At 35.0% G+C, this 21,710-nt stretch overlaps 1 protein-coding gene across 13 annotated transcripts in view; it reads right to left on the bottom strand.

The window, feature by feature from the left end:
- LOC117419891 (calcium-dependent secretion activator 2-like) overlaps positions 1–21,710 on the bottom strand; it is a 159,095-nt gene that overhangs the window by 73,927 nt on the left and 63,458 nt on the right. For 12 of the 13 annotated variants that reach the window (XM_058986045.1, XM_058986049.1, XM_058986046.1 and 9 more), the window contains exons 7-11: positions 19,587–19,698; positions 17,304–17,443; positions 5,002–5,068; positions 4,731–4,839; positions 4,075–4,284 (exon numbers count right to left, since the gene is read on the bottom strand). In XM_058986045.1, coding sequence (XP_058842028.1) covers positions 4,075–4,284; positions 4,731–4,839; positions 5,002–5,068; positions 17,304–17,443; positions 19,587–19,698 — 638 coding nt within the window. The remainder of the gene's footprint in view (positions 1–4,074; positions 4,285–4,730; positions 4,840–5,001; positions 5,069–17,303; positions 17,444–19,586; positions 19,699–21,710) is intronic. The other variant, XM_058986050.1, reaches the window with a different exon arrangement.

The raw sequence follows: 21,710 nt of genomic DNA, 5'->3' as shown, positions 1-21,710 counted from the left end.
CTTCTTGGGGAATTCATTGCACTCCAGGATCTTCTTTATCTGTGGTCCGGCGAAGACACCGGCTTTGACCTTTGCCTCAGACAGCTTAGGGAAGAAGTCTTGAAGGTACTTGAAGGCTGCCGACTCCTTATCTAGAGCTCTGACCAATTGTTTCATAAGGCCCAATTTGATGTGCAGAGGTGGCATCAGCACCTTCCGGGGGTCCCAGCCGTACTCATCATACTTCAAGGCGTCCAGCAAGGTCTTGATGCTGTTGTAATCCTCTTTGAGGTGCACCGAGTGAGCCAGGGGAAGAGACGGGTACTTGTTACCATTATGGTAAGCACGGCTTTGAGGCTCCTGGATGAGCTGTCAATGAAGGACAGTATAACGAGAACATGATGGGAGACTACATTTGGGGGCTGATTCGTGAAAGTGATTTACAGTATAATCGTAAATCTCGAAAAACTACTCACTTCTAAATCTTTTGTAGTCATTTTTGTATTACTTTAGTATAAATACATGTTAATTTGGATTTGTATGTTTTTTTTTTTTCTGACTTTATGTGAACGAAAAGACACAAATTCGCCTATTCTCATTGGAAATAGGTAAATTTCAAAATATCACTCCTGGTCACAAAAGCAAAGTTTGTGGGGAATAATAGCCATTTTCTATACTTTTGAGGCATAAGCCATTAGGAAATAACACTTACCACCCAGGAACAAAAATTGTGTTACATAGTGTTATGGTAGTTGTATGTGTGACATGCTATACAAATATATTATGGTTTGTTCTTTTTTTCTGCTATGTACTGTACAGTGCTTTGCGATACTTTTGTATAAAAAGCACTATATAAATGCAATATATAAATAAATAAATAAATAAATAAAAACAAACAAACAAACAAACTTTAGTTTAGCTATCTGTTTAGTGATTATAAACAATAGCAAAAAAACCCAAACAGCAACATAATTATAGTCTTATTATTTCTAATCATTTTCTATAATTGTTAATAGCATAATTAATAACATGTTTATATATTGTTTATAATCATTTAGAACAGATGCCTGGGCTAAAGGGTTACAAATAATATTAGACAGTTATTAATAACAACAGTGTTTAGCAAGACAACAGCAAGTTTACATGACAGTTTACAGTATAAATGCGTCCTTGTTTTTGTTATAAACTGTTATGTTGAACGACCTATACATTCATAAATTATTGTTCTTTAAAACCACAAATCTAAGCCAAGCAAAGCAGGCATTCAGTGTAAGATTTATAATGAAAAGTAAATTATAAATTAATTTAAATATGTCAGATCGATATGTTCAGTTATTGTACATTATGATTTTCAATGAACCTAAGTCTTCTAAAATTAAGCTCCAACTAGAGCATTAAACCTATTGAACTGTACACTAATTATACAGTACAGAGATAAAAGAAGATGGATTTAAGTGGCAAACATGGTCGGGAATGGAAAAGCAATGAAGGCTGGTTCATTTCTCAGGCTTTGCATTATGCTCACCACATGAGAAGTCTAAATGAACTAATGGCTAATGTGTAAGCTATCAACAGTAGAACAGCTCTTTTGCTTTCTGTACAGATACATTTTGGATAACGCTTTCTTACAGGACATGGCCACAAAAGACCAAATATAGATTGATCTATACAAATGCATCTTCCGACGCCTTGAACCCCTGCGGGTCTATCAAAAGCGAGCCTTAGTGATTGCTTTTCTTAACACTGCCCTTTTAGGTATGTAAGAAATGTGAATTATTTTATCGGCACTGTAGAGACGGTAAAAAAGCCTTACAGTGCCCGTGAGGGATATTTATTTATTAGCACGTCATTTCTTTTAAAGTGTATAGCAGCATAAATCAATCTGTGATCAACTTAGAATTGACCTTTTCTTACAAAAGTGGCTTTGCCCTTCTTTGTCCCCTTTTAATTCCGATGTAGGTCATTTTATGTTCATTACCAGAAATATACAAAAAAAAAGGAAATTCTAAAGAAAACGAGACAGATTAAATCCAATAATAGAGATAGGAAAACTCAATATTGATCTGGGAAGCATGATGTTAACATTTTCAGTCACATTTAGAAATGTTGCCTGAGATCATATTGATCCATGTCATATCCAACTTTCAGCTATTATTGTAGACAGAGTACTTATTTAATCCAAGCTGAAGGACTCATGGTCTCATGTCTTGAAATTCATCTCACTTGGCTTTCCATTGTCAAAGCAAGAGTCACATTCATGTGACAGTTTTCAGCAAGGTGAATGCAGCATAAGAAATGCTTGGCAGAATATTGACATAGCTTAATAAGATTTCAGGTATCAGAACATTTCTGGAGAAGTTCATTCTACAAGACCTGTTTGTTAAGAAGATTTATACAACCAGCTCTGCCATGCACATTCTGAAGATCAATGACTTCCGAAAAACCTCATCAAAAATAGGTACATTTTCAACTTACCAATTACAAAAGTTATTACCTTCAGTAAGATATGAATTCAGGTCAGTGGCATCTTTCAATAACAAATGTATTTTTGTTTGTTTTATTTTTCACATAAAACAAATCTAGTAGTCAAAGGAATCCTAAAATCACCACTCAGCGAACTTAATTTATTGTTGAGCGAACATTGTTGCTTAAAAACAATAATGTTTCAAAATAAAATAATTGCATTGCTCTAATGTGCATATCAACTTGAATCATACAGTATCCTATCAGGTACAGTCAGCACTCACGTATCCGACCCTATAAAATTTTGACTTCAGTGACGGTTAAACACGTCTGACGCATACCTGATTATTTCATTTTAGCCCATTCCAACCCTTGTATCTTTTTTGCGTTCCCTGAAAAACAGACAATATCAAAAATACATATCTGAAAGTGCTGTGTTTTAAAATACGTAGGCTTCTATTTAGATGTACTGTATTGGTTTTGTTGGTACAGTGCTGTATTTTTAACAGAAGTAGTATTTTAATTCAGAATGATATGATTTTGAAAATATCACTTGCCAAAACGTTAACTGTAATACAGTACATACTTTTGAATAAGGTATGTATTATAGCAGTATAAGGCAATGCAATTTAACAAAATGAAAAGATTAAGAGAAAAAAAAAAAAACATCAACACAGTTTCCAGAATTAAAACAGTATCCAAAGTCAGTATTCAAAATTGCAGAATATAGTGCTCGATAAGGCGCTAATGTCACAGATTAAAAAAAAATAAAAAATACTTCACATTATCTAAAACTGTTTAATGATGAACTGTTACATTACCCTAGCTTGTCTCATTCGCTTTGTTTTGGCTGCATTTTCATCAGGTGAAACTGGACGAAGCGCTGTGTAACTGCACAATACAAGACAGACTGATTTGGCATTAGAGAGAACTTTTTTTAAACGCGGGCTGTGACGGATATTCAGATACATTGTAACAATGTAGAGATGGGCTTTGTATCAGAAAACTGGTGAGAGTCAGAAATCACGTGTGACAGGTAAGTGCATTTATTTGTTATTATACATAATGGGGATTGATTTTATTCTTAACACAAGGGCAGTAAAATGTGAATGACGTGTATCTGGGTAATGGATATCCGAGTGCTGACTGTAGTTCGATGACTATACAATTATAAAATGCATACTGTTTAGTGTCAGGTATGCCTCCTTCCTTTAGTCCCTGAAGACCCTTATAAAATGGTATACGTTAGCACAGTGCAGCTATTTTCAGAACAGCAATGGAAACAGACCACGCTGATTTGCCTGTCTAAATTCCCTGAAAGCTGGGAGCTATGGGCTTGCTCAATGTGTTCAGAGACTGATTAGCTGTTCAGTTTGCCTGCAGCAGCACTGGTCAGAACACTACAGATAACTAGCCCTTCATGCCATTAATTAAAGAGCAACGATTCTACTTGTGGCATTGACAGCAGTTTATAACGACCAAGAATCGGCTGGTTTCTACAAGGATTATTAGCTTTCCCCAGCTACAGGTTACATTAACTAAATGATGCTTGTGCAGAGATAATAATCTCAGTCCAAAGTAATATGTAAAAACCTAAATAAAAAATCTAATCCTAATAAAGCAAAAACTTACTTAGTTGAGACATGGGCATATCTGTGTGGAGGTTCCCACCTTTGAAATTGTGTTTTTGTGCCAGTGTTGGGGCAACAGGTTTATAAGACTGGCCTGTAGCTCGACACATTGCCTGCACCCAAATGTTTCGGTCTTGGTCGTCATCACTGGCAAAAACCACTGTATCCCCTTCTTTCACTGCATTGAAAAATGCTCGTCCACCTGTAAGACCTTCAGAATTGAAAAGTTAACTTTTTAAGCATACCAAAGAAAAAAGAAAGTCTTATCAAGAGTGAAGTATTTTTAAGTCAAATTGTTCCTTCTGTCAATTAATAGAACATGGAAATATTTAACATTTTCACTCCCTTATTATTATCATCATGCATTGAATTGACAACAGAACTGGCAGAAGGCACAGGCGTCGTTGTCTGTCCATCAACAGTCCAAAGCACCTTTGACCATTGTTCCATAATCCCATTTCTGTGTTCTTCTGCATATTTTAGTCTTTTAGTCTTGTTCCCCTTTCTTAACAGAGGTATTCTTACTGCAACACATCCTTTAAATCCTGATTTCAAGAGTGACCATCATACTGCTGATTTGATGGACAACGACACCTGTGCCTTCAAGTCAAATTTTCTTTTGAATGTTATTAAAATATATAACACTGATAAGGGTACCTGGTTGAGGGTCTGTATAATCCACAGTATATCCTTCCAACTGCATTAGCTCCTGAGGTTCAGATTTCTTCTCTCTGTAACTGCACATGGCAAAGGTGTACTGGCTAACCTGAACAAACAGCAGAAGAAAAAATCCACTGGATTTACAGCTTCTGGTATCCCTCACACCGCAACTTAATAATCATGTCATATATATATAATGACAAATAAAGAAATTATAGAAAGTAACCAAGAAGCACATTTCCCTATGCAAAATTGTCAAATTCTTTACCTGAACAAGTACAAAATATCTCCTTTTCCAGCGCTTCCAAACCTTCTGACCAAGTGCATAAAGATACCTAACAGAAAACAGAATATAGAGATGTATAGATTACTTTATTTATATAGATGCATTAGTGTGTGAATGTTTTTTAATGGGTTTGTTGGATTTTAATAATAAACATACATGACCAACAAGCCGCTACGTTTCAATGTAAATAAATGACATTTGATGCAATACAGAAAATGCCTGAGAAAGTATTAGCAATTTGTAATTGCGATATTTTAGATTGATATTTTCTTAAAATTACAAATATTTATTAGAAAGTTTTATATACTGACACTGTTGAATTATAAGATTATTCCAATGTATGGTATAACATTTGTAATGCTTTATTCAAGTTTCCAAATTATCATTACTCATGAGTAATTTGCTGTAAATGTTTTCTAGAATTTGATTTTAATTTTAATGTTTTTTTTTTATTTTTGTGATACATTCCATCAGTTTCGAAATATAACAATGACTGCAGCAGCCAATTAATCTACAAATATTCCTGCATGAAATAACTGTAGTCCAATTACCCATCAGTAAAACATAAAGCAAATGCTTAACCATAACATGGGTCATTAACATATACTGTATATGGGCAGCAGTGTGGAGTAGTGGTTAGGGCTCTGGACTCTTGACCGGAGGGTTGTGGGTTCAATCCCCAGTGGGGGACACTGCTGTTGTACCCTTGAGCAAGGTACTTTACCTAGATTGCTCCAGTAAAAACCCACCTGTATAAATGGGTAATTGTATGTAAAAATAATGTGATATCTGTATAATGTGAAATAATGTATAATGTGATAGCTTGTAACAATTGTAAGTCGCCCTGGATAAGGGCGTCTGCTAAGAAATAAATAATAATAATAATAATAATAATAATAATAATAATATATACTGGTTCCATTACAGCCTTTCCAGCTTGATCTACAGTACTATAGCGTCATACAGTCTGAATGCCTGTTGATTTACTGTCACTGTAAAATGATAGCATTATGTATTATTTAAATGAATTGAATGTTTGTATAGAAGGTATATCTGTACTCTAGCATTCTCTTTTCTCATTCAGTATGCAAAATGTATACAGTACCCTAGAACACGGATAAAAAATCTTTTTGATAGAATTTTTTTATGGAGACTAATACCAATATGAATTTGATAAGTAAACAACAGGCTCTGAAGACCCTAATGAAGAGACAGCATCCTGGCATTCCCCTTAATGCAGACTGTTTATCTCAGCAATACCACTGGTGTTACACAGGATTAAGTAACACCAGTGGTATTAACAGCGAAGCACTGCCTTGTCACAGGGATTTACAAAACACTATAAACACAGCAAGTTAATCCCGCAGTTTAAATCTGCTCCCGTGTTATCTCAAATGGGCTAAGATTTCCATCAGATTAATACCTCAGTCATTATTATATCATGTAAACCAACACCATGGCAGCACTTGTCTCAGTTATGATACAGTATGCATTAAGGTTGGAGTAACACAATCGTATGCTTTTACTGTCATCTATATGTTTAAAAAACATACATATTTTTGCCAAGTGTTTTTTTTTTTTTTATAATACAACTAATAAATATATCATTAACAAAAGAACTCACCTTAATTGTGATGAGCTAACCTCTACCCAGTACCAATTGTATAGTGAGACTGTTGAATTCTTATTGCAGAGTTTTTTTATGATTGAAAAAAAATACTATGGCAGCTCTACTGTGTCTTAAATGAAAAGGTGTGATTCACATGATTATTATGATTTTCTGCTAGCTTTTTTTAATTAACCAAGTCTGGGATGAAAATGATCTGAACATACAGGAAGCACAGGGTTTCCTTAAAGAAAAACTCTCAGTCAAGGTTGAAAGAGCAATTAATGCAGTCTAAGAAATCTGGGCCATTCTGATTGAGTTCGGTTAACATGTGGCAGAAGTAATCATCCACTTGTGAAAATGATTTTCAGTTCATTCTCAAACACCTTTCAGACACTCATGATCCCATTTAACTGACAACAATACCGGCTATCTGTGGGCATCATAGCAATGGATGTGAAAACCAATAGGACAGAATGCCCACAGGCACTTTCAGTCATCACTGGACATTCTGTGCTTGCTGCATAAAGTAAGTCTCTCTAATAGTGCATTCCTTCTTTTATTCACTCGCCACAAGATTAAGCCATTTATTTCTTCATTCAAAAGACAAGAGACATAACCAAATCAACACAACAATATGGACAGGATCATCAAACCCTTACAACGCATCAATAAAATGTATATTCTTCTTGTTGCTTTTTGATTTATTTTGTTTCCATGATATTAAACCATTCCTTGATTTGTAAATTACAAATAAATATTTTTTTTGTTTATTTGTATTAGTTGTGTAACTACTCCACGCAACTCCTCAAGACACACCTCTTAAGACAACACCTGTAAAACTCAACTCTTCCCTTCTGGACAATACAGCACTCTGCCTTAATGCACTTTAAATTGCACTTATCTGCTCCCTATTTTACTGTACTTAATCCTGCACTTAACCCAATCTGTAGTATCTTGTATTTCACTTGCACTCGTATCTAACCCTGATGTAACTATCAACACTGGTATCTGCTCTTGAACTGCCCCGATATCAAATTGTACTGTGTTTTGTATTTGCTCTTATTTGGACTGAAGTCATTGTATTTTGTATCTTGCTCTTAACATATAGTAATATATTTGCTGTACAGAAGTGCACACATTTCAGTGACAGGCTGGAAACCTTACCAACTACAGATGACTCTATGAAATTGATTAAAATTACATGTTCTTTTGTTTATATGAATAACCTCTTCTAGTATACTAGCAGAAAGAAAATGACAACTTAGTCATGAGCAAAATTAGAATGACTGCTGTAGTTTAGCAGGTGTTTACAATAGTTGTAACAGTGCCATCTGCTGGAAATCTTAAGTTATATACGTACATTTTCCAACAGGAATAATAAAAAAAAAAGAACTGTTATAAAACTGGCAAGAAACTAGTCACAACAATAACTTGCTCCTTCCTGTTTCATCATTTATACTAATTGTCTTTCCAAGGCACTGTACAAGAGCATATTGTTATATTAAATATACAATAGCTTTATACTGAATAGGGAAATAAATAGACCAATGGTATGACAGGATATATTTATTTAGCATATACGTTGATGAGTTATAGCCTAGGAATCCAACAACTTAGCAAATCAAGCTACTTAAATATTGCTTATCTAATTGCTAAAAAATATTTTGTGCAATACTTCAAGGTTTTCTAATGAACTAATAACTAAAATACAATGTTTTGCTGTTCTGTGAAATCATATTTCAATTTTATAGTGTCTTCAAATGGAACTCTGTTTTCATGGCAATATATTAGATAACTCCACCAGAAATGTGTCAGACTTCCAATTAAGGAATGTTATAAACTGTGTTATTATAAGTGATGTAGGGATAGCCTTCTTTATTTTGTTTATATCATTCGTTTTTTGTATTTAAAAGAATGTGTTACTTATAATAACCTGTCCCAATTAATAGAAAAGTGTGTTATCATCTAGTAACAGACTCAATTAAGAGAGCCATACTGCAAGTTCCAGTTTTGTTGTCATATGCTAAAAGCTGATATTATAAATATCTCAGCTAGAATGTTGAAACACTACAAACTACAGATGAGTTTATTTATGGATAATAACATAAGGAACTTAAATCAGAATTACATTTAAAAATCTGTCCAGCATGAAAGAAATTTCCCTTTAAATATACTGTATGTACAGTCTTGGCTACAGTACTTAGGTTTTGCGCAATATGTTTCTTATGTAATGGAAAGAAATTCACTCAATAAAGAAAGCAGCAATTATTTGCCAATTACAGTTACTGTACTAATTTGTAATTCTTCCTTTTTCTTCACTTAAAACATTAATTACTTGAATGAAATGAAACTGTTTAATTACTGTATGTATTCAGGAATTTAGGCATAATGCCACTGAAATGCCTCCTCCTTCTTCTCCTCCAAAATTGCAAACAACCACAAACTATTCACTACCCTGCCTCCTTCCCCAACCATATCCTGTCCTCTGCTCACTCTCTCCCCATCACCCTCTGCAACCCCTACTATTCTACCCTCTACTTCTCACCCATCTCGGACTCTGATCTCTGCCCCCTGCTCCAGAGCCATAAACCCACCACGTGCTCAGACCCCCTCCCCACTCACCTCAGCTGACCTGGGATGCTCCGGCACTGCTCTTGTCTGGCTCTCCTCCTACCTCTCCGAGTGCATGTACCGGGTTGTCCTGGCGTGGCTAACCCTCCGCCTCTCTCTCTCTTTTGACAGGTGTCCCCCAAGGCCTAGTCCTGGGACCCCTCCTGTTTTCTCTCTACACCAGCCATCACTTCTATGCTGATGATGCCCAGACATTTCCTCCCGTATCTCAGCCATCTCTTCCTGGATACACTTGCATCATCTCATCCATTTATCATTCTTTGAAATCATTCTCATCCATTTATCACACTTACTACCTGTTCTTACTGGATTTTACTCATATAGCAAATATTTACTATAAGTTTTAACTGCTCTTAGTCGAACTCACTCTTACTTATAATTGACTGTAATCTTTATTTTGCTCTTACTTGATTTTGATCTTATTGCACGTTCATAACTGCTCTTTACCCAACCACCCAGTGTTTGGCCTGAAAAAAACTTTTTTTATTTTTATTTTATTTCACTAAATCAACAGATGCAATTGTTCAGATCTACACATATCTAAAGATGAGCTAGGTCCCATATGCTATGGAACACCATTAAGTTGATGCAACAAACAAAACAATTATATACGTCTAGAGATGGACATCAATTATCCTGCAGGAGTCCAATTTAATTCTATTGATGCAAGAGCAATTGAGATTTACAAGATACTTACTAACATTAAGAACTAGACCCTATTGTTTGTGAAGTATGCTATGAATTAGAGTAAGCTTTTCAATTCTCATATGCCAAGTTATCTGGGTGAGACAACCATTTCAGGCTTAGTAAATTAAAAGGGAATGTACTTTATGTATATCAAACACTCTAAGTCAATGGAACAAACAGTAGCAGCGTGTGATTACAATGAAACGTCTGTCATGTTATGGGAATCTTTGTCTTCAACAGGGTATGAAAGAGAATTAACTTTTTTTTTTTTTTTACTAATACTCTCATATACTTCAGAAAGGACTAGCCGTGACAGATTGTCAACCATTTAGATGAAGTAAAAGTGGCTGAAAAGGCATTCAATCACTCACAAAGTGCCTTTCCTTCACTATTAGGATCAACAGATGGCTGTTTTAGCAGGATCACTCAACCTTAAAATCTGAGGAAAGAGCTAGGGGTCTAAATTCCCACAGCAGCTAGTTAAGCACATTCTCAGGTGCCTGTGAAATTAAATACAGCAGAGAATCCAAATGTCAGGTACAAAACTGACCATCGCTGTATAATTATTATGATTCTTGGGGGTTATATGCCTGTTAATTTTCATTTACAGAATAATAATATTATACTAAATATGCAGTACAGTCAGTTCACGTGATATTTTAAATTAAATATTGATTTTAAAAGTCTTAATTACACTTAAAAGAAATGTCAGTAACATTCACCCCCAGCCATGGCTGTGCATACATAACTTTTCAGTACCATGAAATAGTATATCAACATAAACTCAATATACACACAATAAAAAATGTAAGTGTGACAGGCAGACAGACTTAATATCCACACTTTGACACATTTTGCTAACAACATTACGTAGTGTCATTACTACTGGATAAGTGGTCTTGCAGGAATAGTTTAAAAAAAAACATTTTATTAAAATACTGAAACTATTTTTGAATATGGGTCTGTTATCTATTCAGAGATATTAAACATATGTGGTAAACGAGTGAGATTAAAGGGTGATAAATGTCCCACCACCAGTTATTTGCCATTCCTATTAAATGGGTAACATTTTGGGGCAACACTGCTCTTGTTCGACAGATGTTTCAATTCAATAATTTGCATATATTTGAATGGCAGGTAATTAGCTTTTTTTAAAGAGTCCAATATTTGGTAAGGAAGCAGTCTGAGTGTGGTAAAATGTTCCAGAAACTTAAATACATTTACAATTAGGTCCATTTGGTACAATGAAGACATTTTGTCACAGAATTTTATAAGCGTATTTTAGTATTGCTACTTATACCATTGAGTGTTTTATGCTTATTGCACAACCTCAAATTGAGCTCAATTCAGGCATGAAGAGTGTGGACTGCTCTCATCAACAATACAGCCCAATTATTTAAGGTCAGTGCAGAATGACATTACAATTAAAATTATATCCTCAGGCAATTAAAAACAGGCATTCACCTCCTCAGGACTCCTCATACATGTAGGTCCTCCTGAGTAATTATATTCAAGCCAATAAACAGCTCCGGCTGCTACTCTTTAAATCTTATTCCAGGAAAAACCCTTTAGCTCCTTTATGCAGTAATTGTTTGGGATTAAGTTCCCCAGTCAATCATGTTTACATGAATATAAATGGAGACTGGCATAATGTGCAATAAGTAAATAAAGAAATAGGCAACGTCGCTTTATCAGGCCATCTCCAATAACAGGTTAAAAATAGTTATGCAATATATATATATATATATATATATATATATATATATATATATATATATATATATATATATATATATATATATATATATAAAAACAAAAAGGGATGTGTAAAATGTTGTACAATGTATGTGTTTTTCAAATACTGCAAAGTTTGTCAACAGGCTGATTGCATGAGCCATGAAATTAAGTTCCAGTTAACTGAGAGTGCAGTTGAACATTTTGGGCTACATTTAATATGCCTTTATTCCAAAAGCTAATCAAAACTAGAAATATATTTTTACTTACCATATGCTACCATTAGTTTTGAAAAAAAAAAATCAGTTAGATAAAAGCGGAGCAAAACCTCACACTGGAGATGGAACATAATTAATCTGGTATTAGAGGATAGACAATTGAATAACCTGCCAACCAATCCTTAGCTTTACAATTATAATTGTATATATAAAATGTAACTTGTTAAGATGCATTGCTTGCCTTTCGGTTTCATTAATTTCAGGTAGCTGTGGCTGTTCTTGAATGAAGTCACTATGGAGTAATTTAATTTAAAGTTTTCAATGACTGTTTCAAATTTTCTGATTCATGTTCCCAGTAAGAATTTGTATGTTAAGAACTTTATTTACACTCTTAAAAAAAGTGCTTCTCATGTCCATGTAGAAAACACAAGCCTGACTTATAAAAATGACATCTCAAGTAAAAATAAATTAATAAATAAATAAATAAATAAATAAAGCAAATGTTGCTTCTCATGTCCATGTAGAAAACACAAGCCTGACTTATAAAAATGACATCTGAAGTAAAAATAAATAAATAAATAAATAAATAAATAAATAAATAAATAAATAAAGCAAATGTTGCTTCTCATGTCCATGTAGAAAACACAAGCCTGACTTATAAAAATGACATCTGAAGTAAAAATAAATAAATAAATAAATAAATAAATAAATAAAGCAAATGTTGTATAAGCTAGTTCTGTGAGCAATTTTTTCAATGGGCTTCTCCAGTTGATATTTACTTTAATAAACCGTCTGGTTATTATGGGAAACATGCACTCATTAACACCAGCAACAGAGCACACACAACCACAGCGCGAACAAATAACTTACTAAAGTATACTAAAGTATAGTGAGCTCCCAGAGATATAAACAATACTGCATGGGGTAGTGTGTGATAAATGACAATTTAATACCAACATGTGGCATCCAACCCCTAGATTAGAATGCTTCCAGAATTATTTTTAAATTCACATGTTGCTGTAATTTATTTTAGATTTTGTTTTAGATCCACTGTTTCATAAAACACTGCAAAGAAACGTTTTATTTAAGGGGATTATTTTATTAATTTGCAGTGCCATCTGCAGGTTCTACTAGAAAATGCAAATGCATCATCCTTATTTTTCTTTCTCAAAAACAGTTTAATTAAACAGAATGTGTATAAATCCTGTATATCAGAATGTGTATAATTCCTTTATATCAGATCGGGTTAACTGCAGTCTTGACATTTATGTTCATTAAAAAGAAAACAAGAGATTAACCTTCTCACTTTTCAGCGTGTAGGTTCCAATGCTGATGACAGAATCAAATATTTACAAACAACAAGGAAAAAGCAAGAAGTGTTCCAATCTGTCTGCAACCCGTTTACAGTACAGTACAGACCTGATAAGGCCAGGACATTATAGTAATAGATTTCTGGGGTGCTCAACTCCCTACTGACCAATGGTTCAAAGAGAAAATGAAAGAATTATAAAGCATTCACCTTTACAAATAAATTGGTATGCACCTTTTTCAGAGCCCAAGGAATGTTTTCTTAGTTCAGTTCTAAAAATGGGGCAACAACAATATGATATGGATACAAGATGGAAGTGTTCATAATGATAAGCACGATAAATCTTATTCCAAAAATAAGCTGGTATATCTTTTTTTCATAATCCACGATACATAACAGGCTCCCAGCTCCCTACAGATCAATGGTTAAATGAGAAAACGAAAGATCCACAATCTCATTCCATCCATCAAAACAGGGAATAGATGCTCATGGTATAAAGGCCAAGGAAGACACGAAAACTGCTATTCCAGTGAGATGGGTCAAGTCACATATTTACTGTCTCCCTGCAAATATACAGGTGGGTCCTCCCAGGATCCGACTCATACGGACCATTGGTTCTGGTCCAGAAGGTCAGTGAACATGGGATTACGGAGTTGATGCTACTGTACTTAAAAAACACATTAGTATGATATAATGAAGCTGGAATCTCCATCAACTTAATTAAGATGCATTCATTGAAGTGCTGTGCTTCATCTAGTATGCAGGACATAAATAGAAAAAACTTAATTAAACCGTGTTGACCTTTCATACTGCTACATGATTTTGGCAGTTCTTACAAATGCTAGTTCACTTTTGTTTTTACTTGAATCTTTAAAAAATATTTATTGCGGTAAGGGCTTTATAAAGAAAATAGTTCATGGTTTTTATAGTTTAAACATGTGTAATGTTTCATTTAAACAAATTGTGACTATAATTAACTTAGGAAGAACCTCAATTGTACAACACAAACTAATGAATTCACCAAGGGAGAAGAAATCCCTTATTAAATGGGTATGTAAACAACTTAAAATATCCCCAGCCAAGGACATAAACAACACTTATACAGGTTGTCAGTAACATAAGTATATCACCATGACCTAACAGTATGCAGAATGACATCTTACAAGAAATGCTCGTGCACAGGACAATCAAAATTGGGCAAGCCGTTCTGAAGATATACTTTTTAACTCATGGACAACAAAGTTAAAACTAAGCACTGAGTGCAAAGTTCTTTATTATAAATGTCAATTGCACTATTTTGCTAGATTGTTGTTCTACCATGTACAGTATGTACATGTTCAGGCAGTAGGATTTTAATCTATTTTGCTACGATTCCCTTAGGTGGAATCTCCACCTACAGCCGGTAAATCAATTTATCGAAGTAGCTCGGGCAATTCATACTCACAGTACATGTTGAAATCAGTTAATTTGTGGTTTATAGGTCAGCATTAAAACTTGACCTGGGATTATGGGGCCAGATGGGCTGAAGCTGAAGCGCAGATGGGTCATGCAGCAGGACAATGATCCGAAACACACAAGCAAGTCAACATCAGAATGGTTGAAGAACAAGAAAGTTTAAAGTTTTGGAATGGCCTAGTCAGTCCAGACCTAAACCCCATTGAGATGTTGTGGCAGGACCTGAAATGAGCAGTTCATGTTCGAAAACCCACAAATGTCACTGAGTTGAAGCAGTTATGCATGGAGGAGTGGGCCAAAATTCCTCCACGGCGCTGTGAGAGACTAATCAATAACTACAGGAAGCGTTTGGTTGCAGTTATTGCTGTTAAAGGTGGCGTAACCAGTTATTGAGTCTAAGGGGGCGATTACTTTTTCACACGGGGGCATTGGGTGTTGCATAACTTTCTTTAATAAATAAATGAAATATATATCACATTTTTGTGTTATTTGTTCACTCAGGGTCCCTTTATCTAATATTAGGTTTTGGCTGAAGATCTGATAACATTCAGTGTCAAAAATATGCAAAAATGCAGAAAATCAGACAGGGGGGAAATATTTTTTCACGGCACTGTATATATATATATATATAACATACAAATGGTGTTAAATTATGCATCACAGTAGGCTATTTGGTAATAAGATACATAGATACATATTTTGTTTCAAGGGAAAGTTTAAATGAGATAGAAAGAGCAGGTATTCATTAACTATAAATGGCATGTACGCATCACTTAAGAACCATTTGGTTATCTATCAAGCTACACACCTCTATCACGGCACAACATGTAAACAATTCACAATGAATCATTACATACCCCAGTTTAATACATGTAAACCCCAGGGAACCATTTCCATTTGAAGCTTGTTGTGATTCTACAGGTGACAGGTAGATGGCGCTAGTACACTTTCTTTCACACAAATGAAGATTTTTCACTGTGACTTTTGACTGTGAAATAATACAGACTGCAACACAATCTCCAGCCAAAACAAGCAAACTTAAACACTTAAAATGATCTTGATGGTACCCTGAAGTAGAGAAGATATGGGTTAACAGGGGAATGTAAAAAAAATTAGAATCATAATCAAAGCACATTATCTGAACATCATAAGAACCTAGATATCTGCTCCTTGGTATTGTGTTTAGTACCGGTACATTCACCAAAATATGGTGAGAAGTCATGTTATGAGAGCACAATTGTCAGCCTGGTAGCCATTTGTGAAAGTTGGGCAGACACACACTGTTTAATGTGATCAGCAGGGAATGTCATCTGTGTTAAATTTGATGGAAACAAAGCCAACACTACTCTTTAGCACCGCTTTTGTTAAAAGGAATGTGAGAGCATATTCTGCCCTGGGGGACAGTATATGCACCAGCTGTCACCTGCAGAGTCACTCTGTAATTCCTTCTTAACCCACTGCTCTCAAAACTCACGCATCGCCAATGTATCCTTCATGTGAGCATATTTATCATATTGATTTCCTACAAAGATGTATACCTCCTAAAGAGATGGTTGTTTTTTGGGGTATATTTTTTCAGCGTTTCATGATTTCCCACTTCACTGCTGTCTGGGTTTTCCTCAAGCACCCATACCGCAAAGTTATACATATTAGTGGTATTACAGTAATACTGTACCATTATATGAGTGATCATGAAAAACAATTGGGTGCATCATTGTTTTTCTTTATTATCTAAGTTACTAGTTAGTTATGATCTCAAATTGCTTTAAAAAGGCAACATTTTTATAACACATTTTTATAACACATCTACTATTGATGATGTTGATGTACATTCATGTACATTCTCCACCTAATATCCGGAACTGAACACCTCAAATTAAATACCGGTATTAACTGTAATTGAAAATATCCTTTCATGTTATCTCAACTGTTAGCATATGTGGCATTAACACCACACCTACTACAGGCTTTTTGTTGACATAGGGATTGTCTCTTTGTGCAAATACCTGCTTCTATGCCACGTAGGAACATATCAAATGGTCACGGTTTATTTTGAGGGACACATTTTTAGTTTATGAGCTGTTAACAACTAGCTTAATATTATATTAAATAAAAAAAGATCCTTTTTTGTTACTGGTTAGTTAATATATAGTCACCTATTTATTGATAAAAATAGGCTAAAACTGTTCTGCGAACATTAGAAACCTACTCAGATGCCTGGGATTATATTTGTTTAAAGGCACTTTTAAAGATGCCACTATAGTAAGAGTTAGCAAATAAGGTTTTATTTGATTTATTTTTTTTGTATTAGTTTGTAAATAGGTTCAAAATATTGAACGACATTTTGTGACATGTTAGTAATATAGTTGTTAAGAGTTAATAAACTGTATATTTATTTATTAAACTAAACAAAATACACAAAACAACCCCCCCCCCTCCCCTCAGTAAAACAACACTATTTTTTTTTTTTTCGTACAAAAAATAACAAATGTAGAAATCATCTAGTTTGTTTAGTTTTTATACTTACTGTTAGTCCTGTGTCCATTCCACTCTGAATGGCTAGGTGTCGCTGTCAATCATTTCAGTGATCTGTTAGTATAGTTTCACTGTCACTTTACCCAGTTCTGACAAAAATACCTACCCACAATGCTTTGTATTTGGTGGTTTGTCCATCCGAACAGCAAGCTTTATTCTGAGCTCTGAGTCTTGACTGTTTTTTGGAACTATCATTTTGTGCAGCTCTGGACACTTTGGGCTGTTTGGCGTTGGATACAGAACAACCTGTTAAAGGACAAAGAAATATCTATCAATATTTAAAGCTGTAAGCAAGATAGCCATTGGATATCATGAATATGATATGGCAGATTGAGTGTGGCAGCTTGTCATTGTACGCTTGAATCAGGGCTGGCATTGCTGAGGCTAGGCTAATAAACCCACTAACTCCATCACATTCACTAGATGTGTTTATCACAGATTCATTTATATTCTGACAAATGGGTGTTTTTCTATTACGAACAACACTTTTTCCTCTGATTTTCACTAAAAGCACAACAGTACCTGGTAATGGCGACAGTAAAGAAATGTCGGCAAAAATGACACGCAATTGGATAGACCCCAGGAATCTAAATCACACCTGACAGTAAGCATCCTTATCTGTTTACATGCACAAGTCATGACAGTTTTCCTCACAACCTGTTTGCCGTACTTTTCAGGAAATGCGTTGCTATGCAGTTCTGATTTAGGAAAAACATTGTCCGTACCAATGCAGATTACTCAATTCATAGTCATTTAGAGGAGGGGATATTTAAATGTCTGTGTCTGTCGAGTAATTAGGAAAAGAACGACTCTGAATATCGTGAGGAGAGCTTCATGCGTTGCCATGAAGATAAAAACATTTAACAATTACGCAGCGCATTAGCAACTTGTTTGTCTGGTTACCTTTCCAACACACACACACACACACACACACAATTATATAAAACATAATTTCTACAAGTTTTACTACTTAGAATTTATATTTGTGTGTGTGTATTTGTGGAACATCTAAAAGTTACTTTTCATTAACACTAGAAACGATTTTATCTTGAAGCTAGCCACAGCGCTTCAGCAGAAACATTTCAATCAGAAAGCTGCAGGCTGCAGCAGCTCAACCTGGATTCTGTGCTGCGAGTGACACACACACAAGATAAATCATATGTTACTTTCGTTTTACATTAAAAACTACTTTTGTTTTTACAGTTTTGTATGTGCATATACCTGTTTACACACTCTTTTGAAATGTTTATTTTATTATAGTTTTTCATTTTTTTGAAGTAATGCTTTATATGTGTTAAATTAGAAAATAAACCCTTTTATGTTTAATTGTTCATTTAAATACAGTGTTTCGGCTGTGCAGATATTTGATATGATGTGCTTGAATACAACTTTTGAGTTATATCCGATAGTTTGTCTTTCATTTTAATATTGATGGTGTTTAAAATGTACCGACGGTTGTGGGTATGAGTATACAAGCACGATTCCTGCTCCGGTTTACATGGGTTTTTACAGCTATTTTTATCGTGAGAAAGTGATTGACCCTGCCCTTAAAGTCGCGCTGCCAAAAGGACGTTTTTGTGATGTATTCGTGTGACAACGTCACACAGTAATGACTGTAGAGTCGATTTTCAAGTGCATGTAAACCAAGCCATAGATGGCACCTTTGTTAAATGAAAGCTATAACTACCTATTAATAGAAGACACTACATAGTACACCATGCAGTAATGAAAATGTAACAACTGTAAATCTATGTGAACATGGTTTTTCCTCCATTGTCTTTCGCAGACACTGATTAAGGCTCTTATGAGTAAAGTGTGTGGCCGTTTTTTTTTTTTTTTTAATGAAGTGGTAGCATCAGATAGAATGAAAAACAAAAGTTAACGGCTATATCATTCTGCTGCTGTAAGAAGCAGATAACGTGAATTTAATAATTTCAGCTTTTGAGAAAGTAAAACGGGAAAAGTTAGTGAATTCCACATCAGCTCCTGTCCTCGACACAATTTCTCCCCTGCTGTCACTACAAGCATTTTTATTACAATGTGAGCAATCTACAAAAAACCTTCAAATTTAACTTGAACATTTTTTAACGAACCAAGTGAAAAAAGACTGTAATGTAACTAAAGGTAGTCATTTAAAAGGAGTCCACTTCATTCAGAAAACCTCAGAAGGAAACATCTTTTATGTAAGTTAGGGGTGCAGTTTTAGTAAACAATAAAACACAAAATGCCACAGTGAGCTGCTGGCCTTTATGCCTGCAAACAGACAAAATAAAGGTTAGATTTGGCTGCCAGTTGTAATGCACATCAAATGAAAAGATCCAACAAACCCCTACTCTTCCAGTGAGAACTATAGATCCCAGAGTTCCTCAACTCTGCAGAAAAAAATTACCTTTCCCAGTTCTTTGTCTTCCAGGGCCAGGACCCCAGTACTTTCAGTGAAGAGTTTCACTTTGACAACAGGGAGAGGATGGGTGGTGGTGAAATCCCCTTGGGTCCCCCACCTGCAAAACAAGAACGTTCATTATGCTGTAGAATTGTGGTTCGGGGCTCAATAAGGAATAGTTTGAGAGCGGATTCCTGATTCTCTTTGTTTGGTCATTTATTTTTCTGTTTGTAGTATTAAAAATAGGAAGCTTCATAAGCTGACCATAAATACCGTTAACTATGTCCCCCTATGGATTTGCAATAAATTTGATAAATACCGTTGCCATTAATCTGTGTCCTTGTTTTCATGTTAAAGGAAGGGACATTACCAGTAGTGCTGCAAAGTGCTAGATAGTGATGAAGAGACAGCTTTACCCACACAATACCCGATTCCCCCCAAAACTGTGATTAATATACTGGCAAGCATCTTAAATAATGTATTTTATTTGAATATTCTGAATCAAGGTCATATAAAACAAGAACTGTTCAAGACAACAACATGGACTGCTGGTGCATTTTTGAAGTCAGAACACTGAATATGAACACATGAATATTGACATAACACTTACTTCAACATTATGCCATAAAACTTGCTAAAAGGTTTCTAAACCCAAATAAAATAAAATCACATTAAAAATGCAGCAAACATGCCTTAGGAGAATAATTATTATACAATAAAAGTCTGCTACAAATGTTCAAGCTAGCTGTAATTACTGGAAAGTAATTTTCCAATTATGGAAGAATTGTGTTACCACTTTTGAAAGCTGGAGCCCTGAGGTATATTTCAATGGCATACAGTATATAAGGAGGTAAAACATTTTCTAAAACAGTGACTGAAGTCTTGTTAACACAGTGAGTTCTTCAGTTAACTGGGTGGCTTGCATGTTCTATCGGTATACATTATTTTTGTTTTAAGCAGCTTTAACATGAGGATACAAATGTGTCCCTCAGCTGTATAAATATACGGTCTCATTGCTTACCATTTGGAAAATGTTTTTCTCTTTCCACACTAGATGCTACACTTAACAAGTTTTAACAAATATATATATATCTCACAAAAATTATAAAAGGTCTAGTACAGGTGCACATAATCTTGACCATACAGCTGCTGGTTGAAATAGACAACCAATACCCGGTCAGTCCTCATTACACTACACTCCGTTTGGGACAAAATAATTCCTATACTAACCATGCTAAAATGCTACAGGCCAGCACTAAACCCAGACAACACTGCACTTCTTCACAATTAATTGTATTTTCACCACGAGCACTACAGCACCCACTTTGGACTTCTGACCGTGTTTGTGTTTATTGTGTGTGTTTAAATACAGTGTTTATTATTTTGGGACGGAACCCGTGGATTTAACAGAGCAATACGTATCACTGTGTATTGCATGTTCTCTTTATTGTTTTCTGTTGTCATCAGACCTTGGATTATAAATAAACCACTGTGCTTTGTTGTTTGTCCTTGTCTTGAGCACTGCATCACCTCTACACCTGCGCACTGCAAACCACTTTGCCACACGTGTACAGCCAATAAAGCTGGACAAGTTTGTTATCAAACAGTGACTGCACCACTGCATTGTGCAGGTATGTTTTTTTGTGTTCTCTGTTACTGAAAAGTGTTATTGTGCGGCGGCATGATGAGGAGGGGGGTGGGGTTGCAGAGCTTTGCATCCCCGCTTAGTGAAAAACTGTGAGGTTTGCATCGCAACTGAAAGTAAGCCACAGATGCTTAAATGCAGTGGTAGTCGCGACACTGTACTGTAATGTCATTTTAATTCAAAGGCCATTACACCTAACACCACATGGCAGTTAAACTAGGCACCCTCATGAGACAATTGCTTCTCAAGTATACTGTAGTAAAATAGGATTCTGCAGCCTTGAGTAAACATAATCGTGATCATATAACAAGTTGCTTAACCACAAGGACTTGTTTTGATTGTTTTGATGTATTGTGCTCAGTGATTGAGCACCATTGACATTTGTATACTGTATTTAAACTGCTGATACGCAGAGGCACGCTTTTGCTAAGTGTATCCATATTGGTCCACTTTTAAGAATCAACCTCTTATATGAATCAAATCAT

Source organism: Acipenser ruthenus, chromosome 14 (assembly GCF_902713425.1).
Source record: "Acipenser ruthenus chromosome 14, fAciRut3.2 maternal haplotype, whole genome shotgun sequence".
Lineage (NCBI taxonomy): Eukaryota > Metazoa > Chordata > Actinopteri > Acipenseriformes > Acipenseridae > Acipenser > Acipenser ruthenus.
This window is presented reverse-complemented; position numbering and strand designations above follow the sequence as displayed.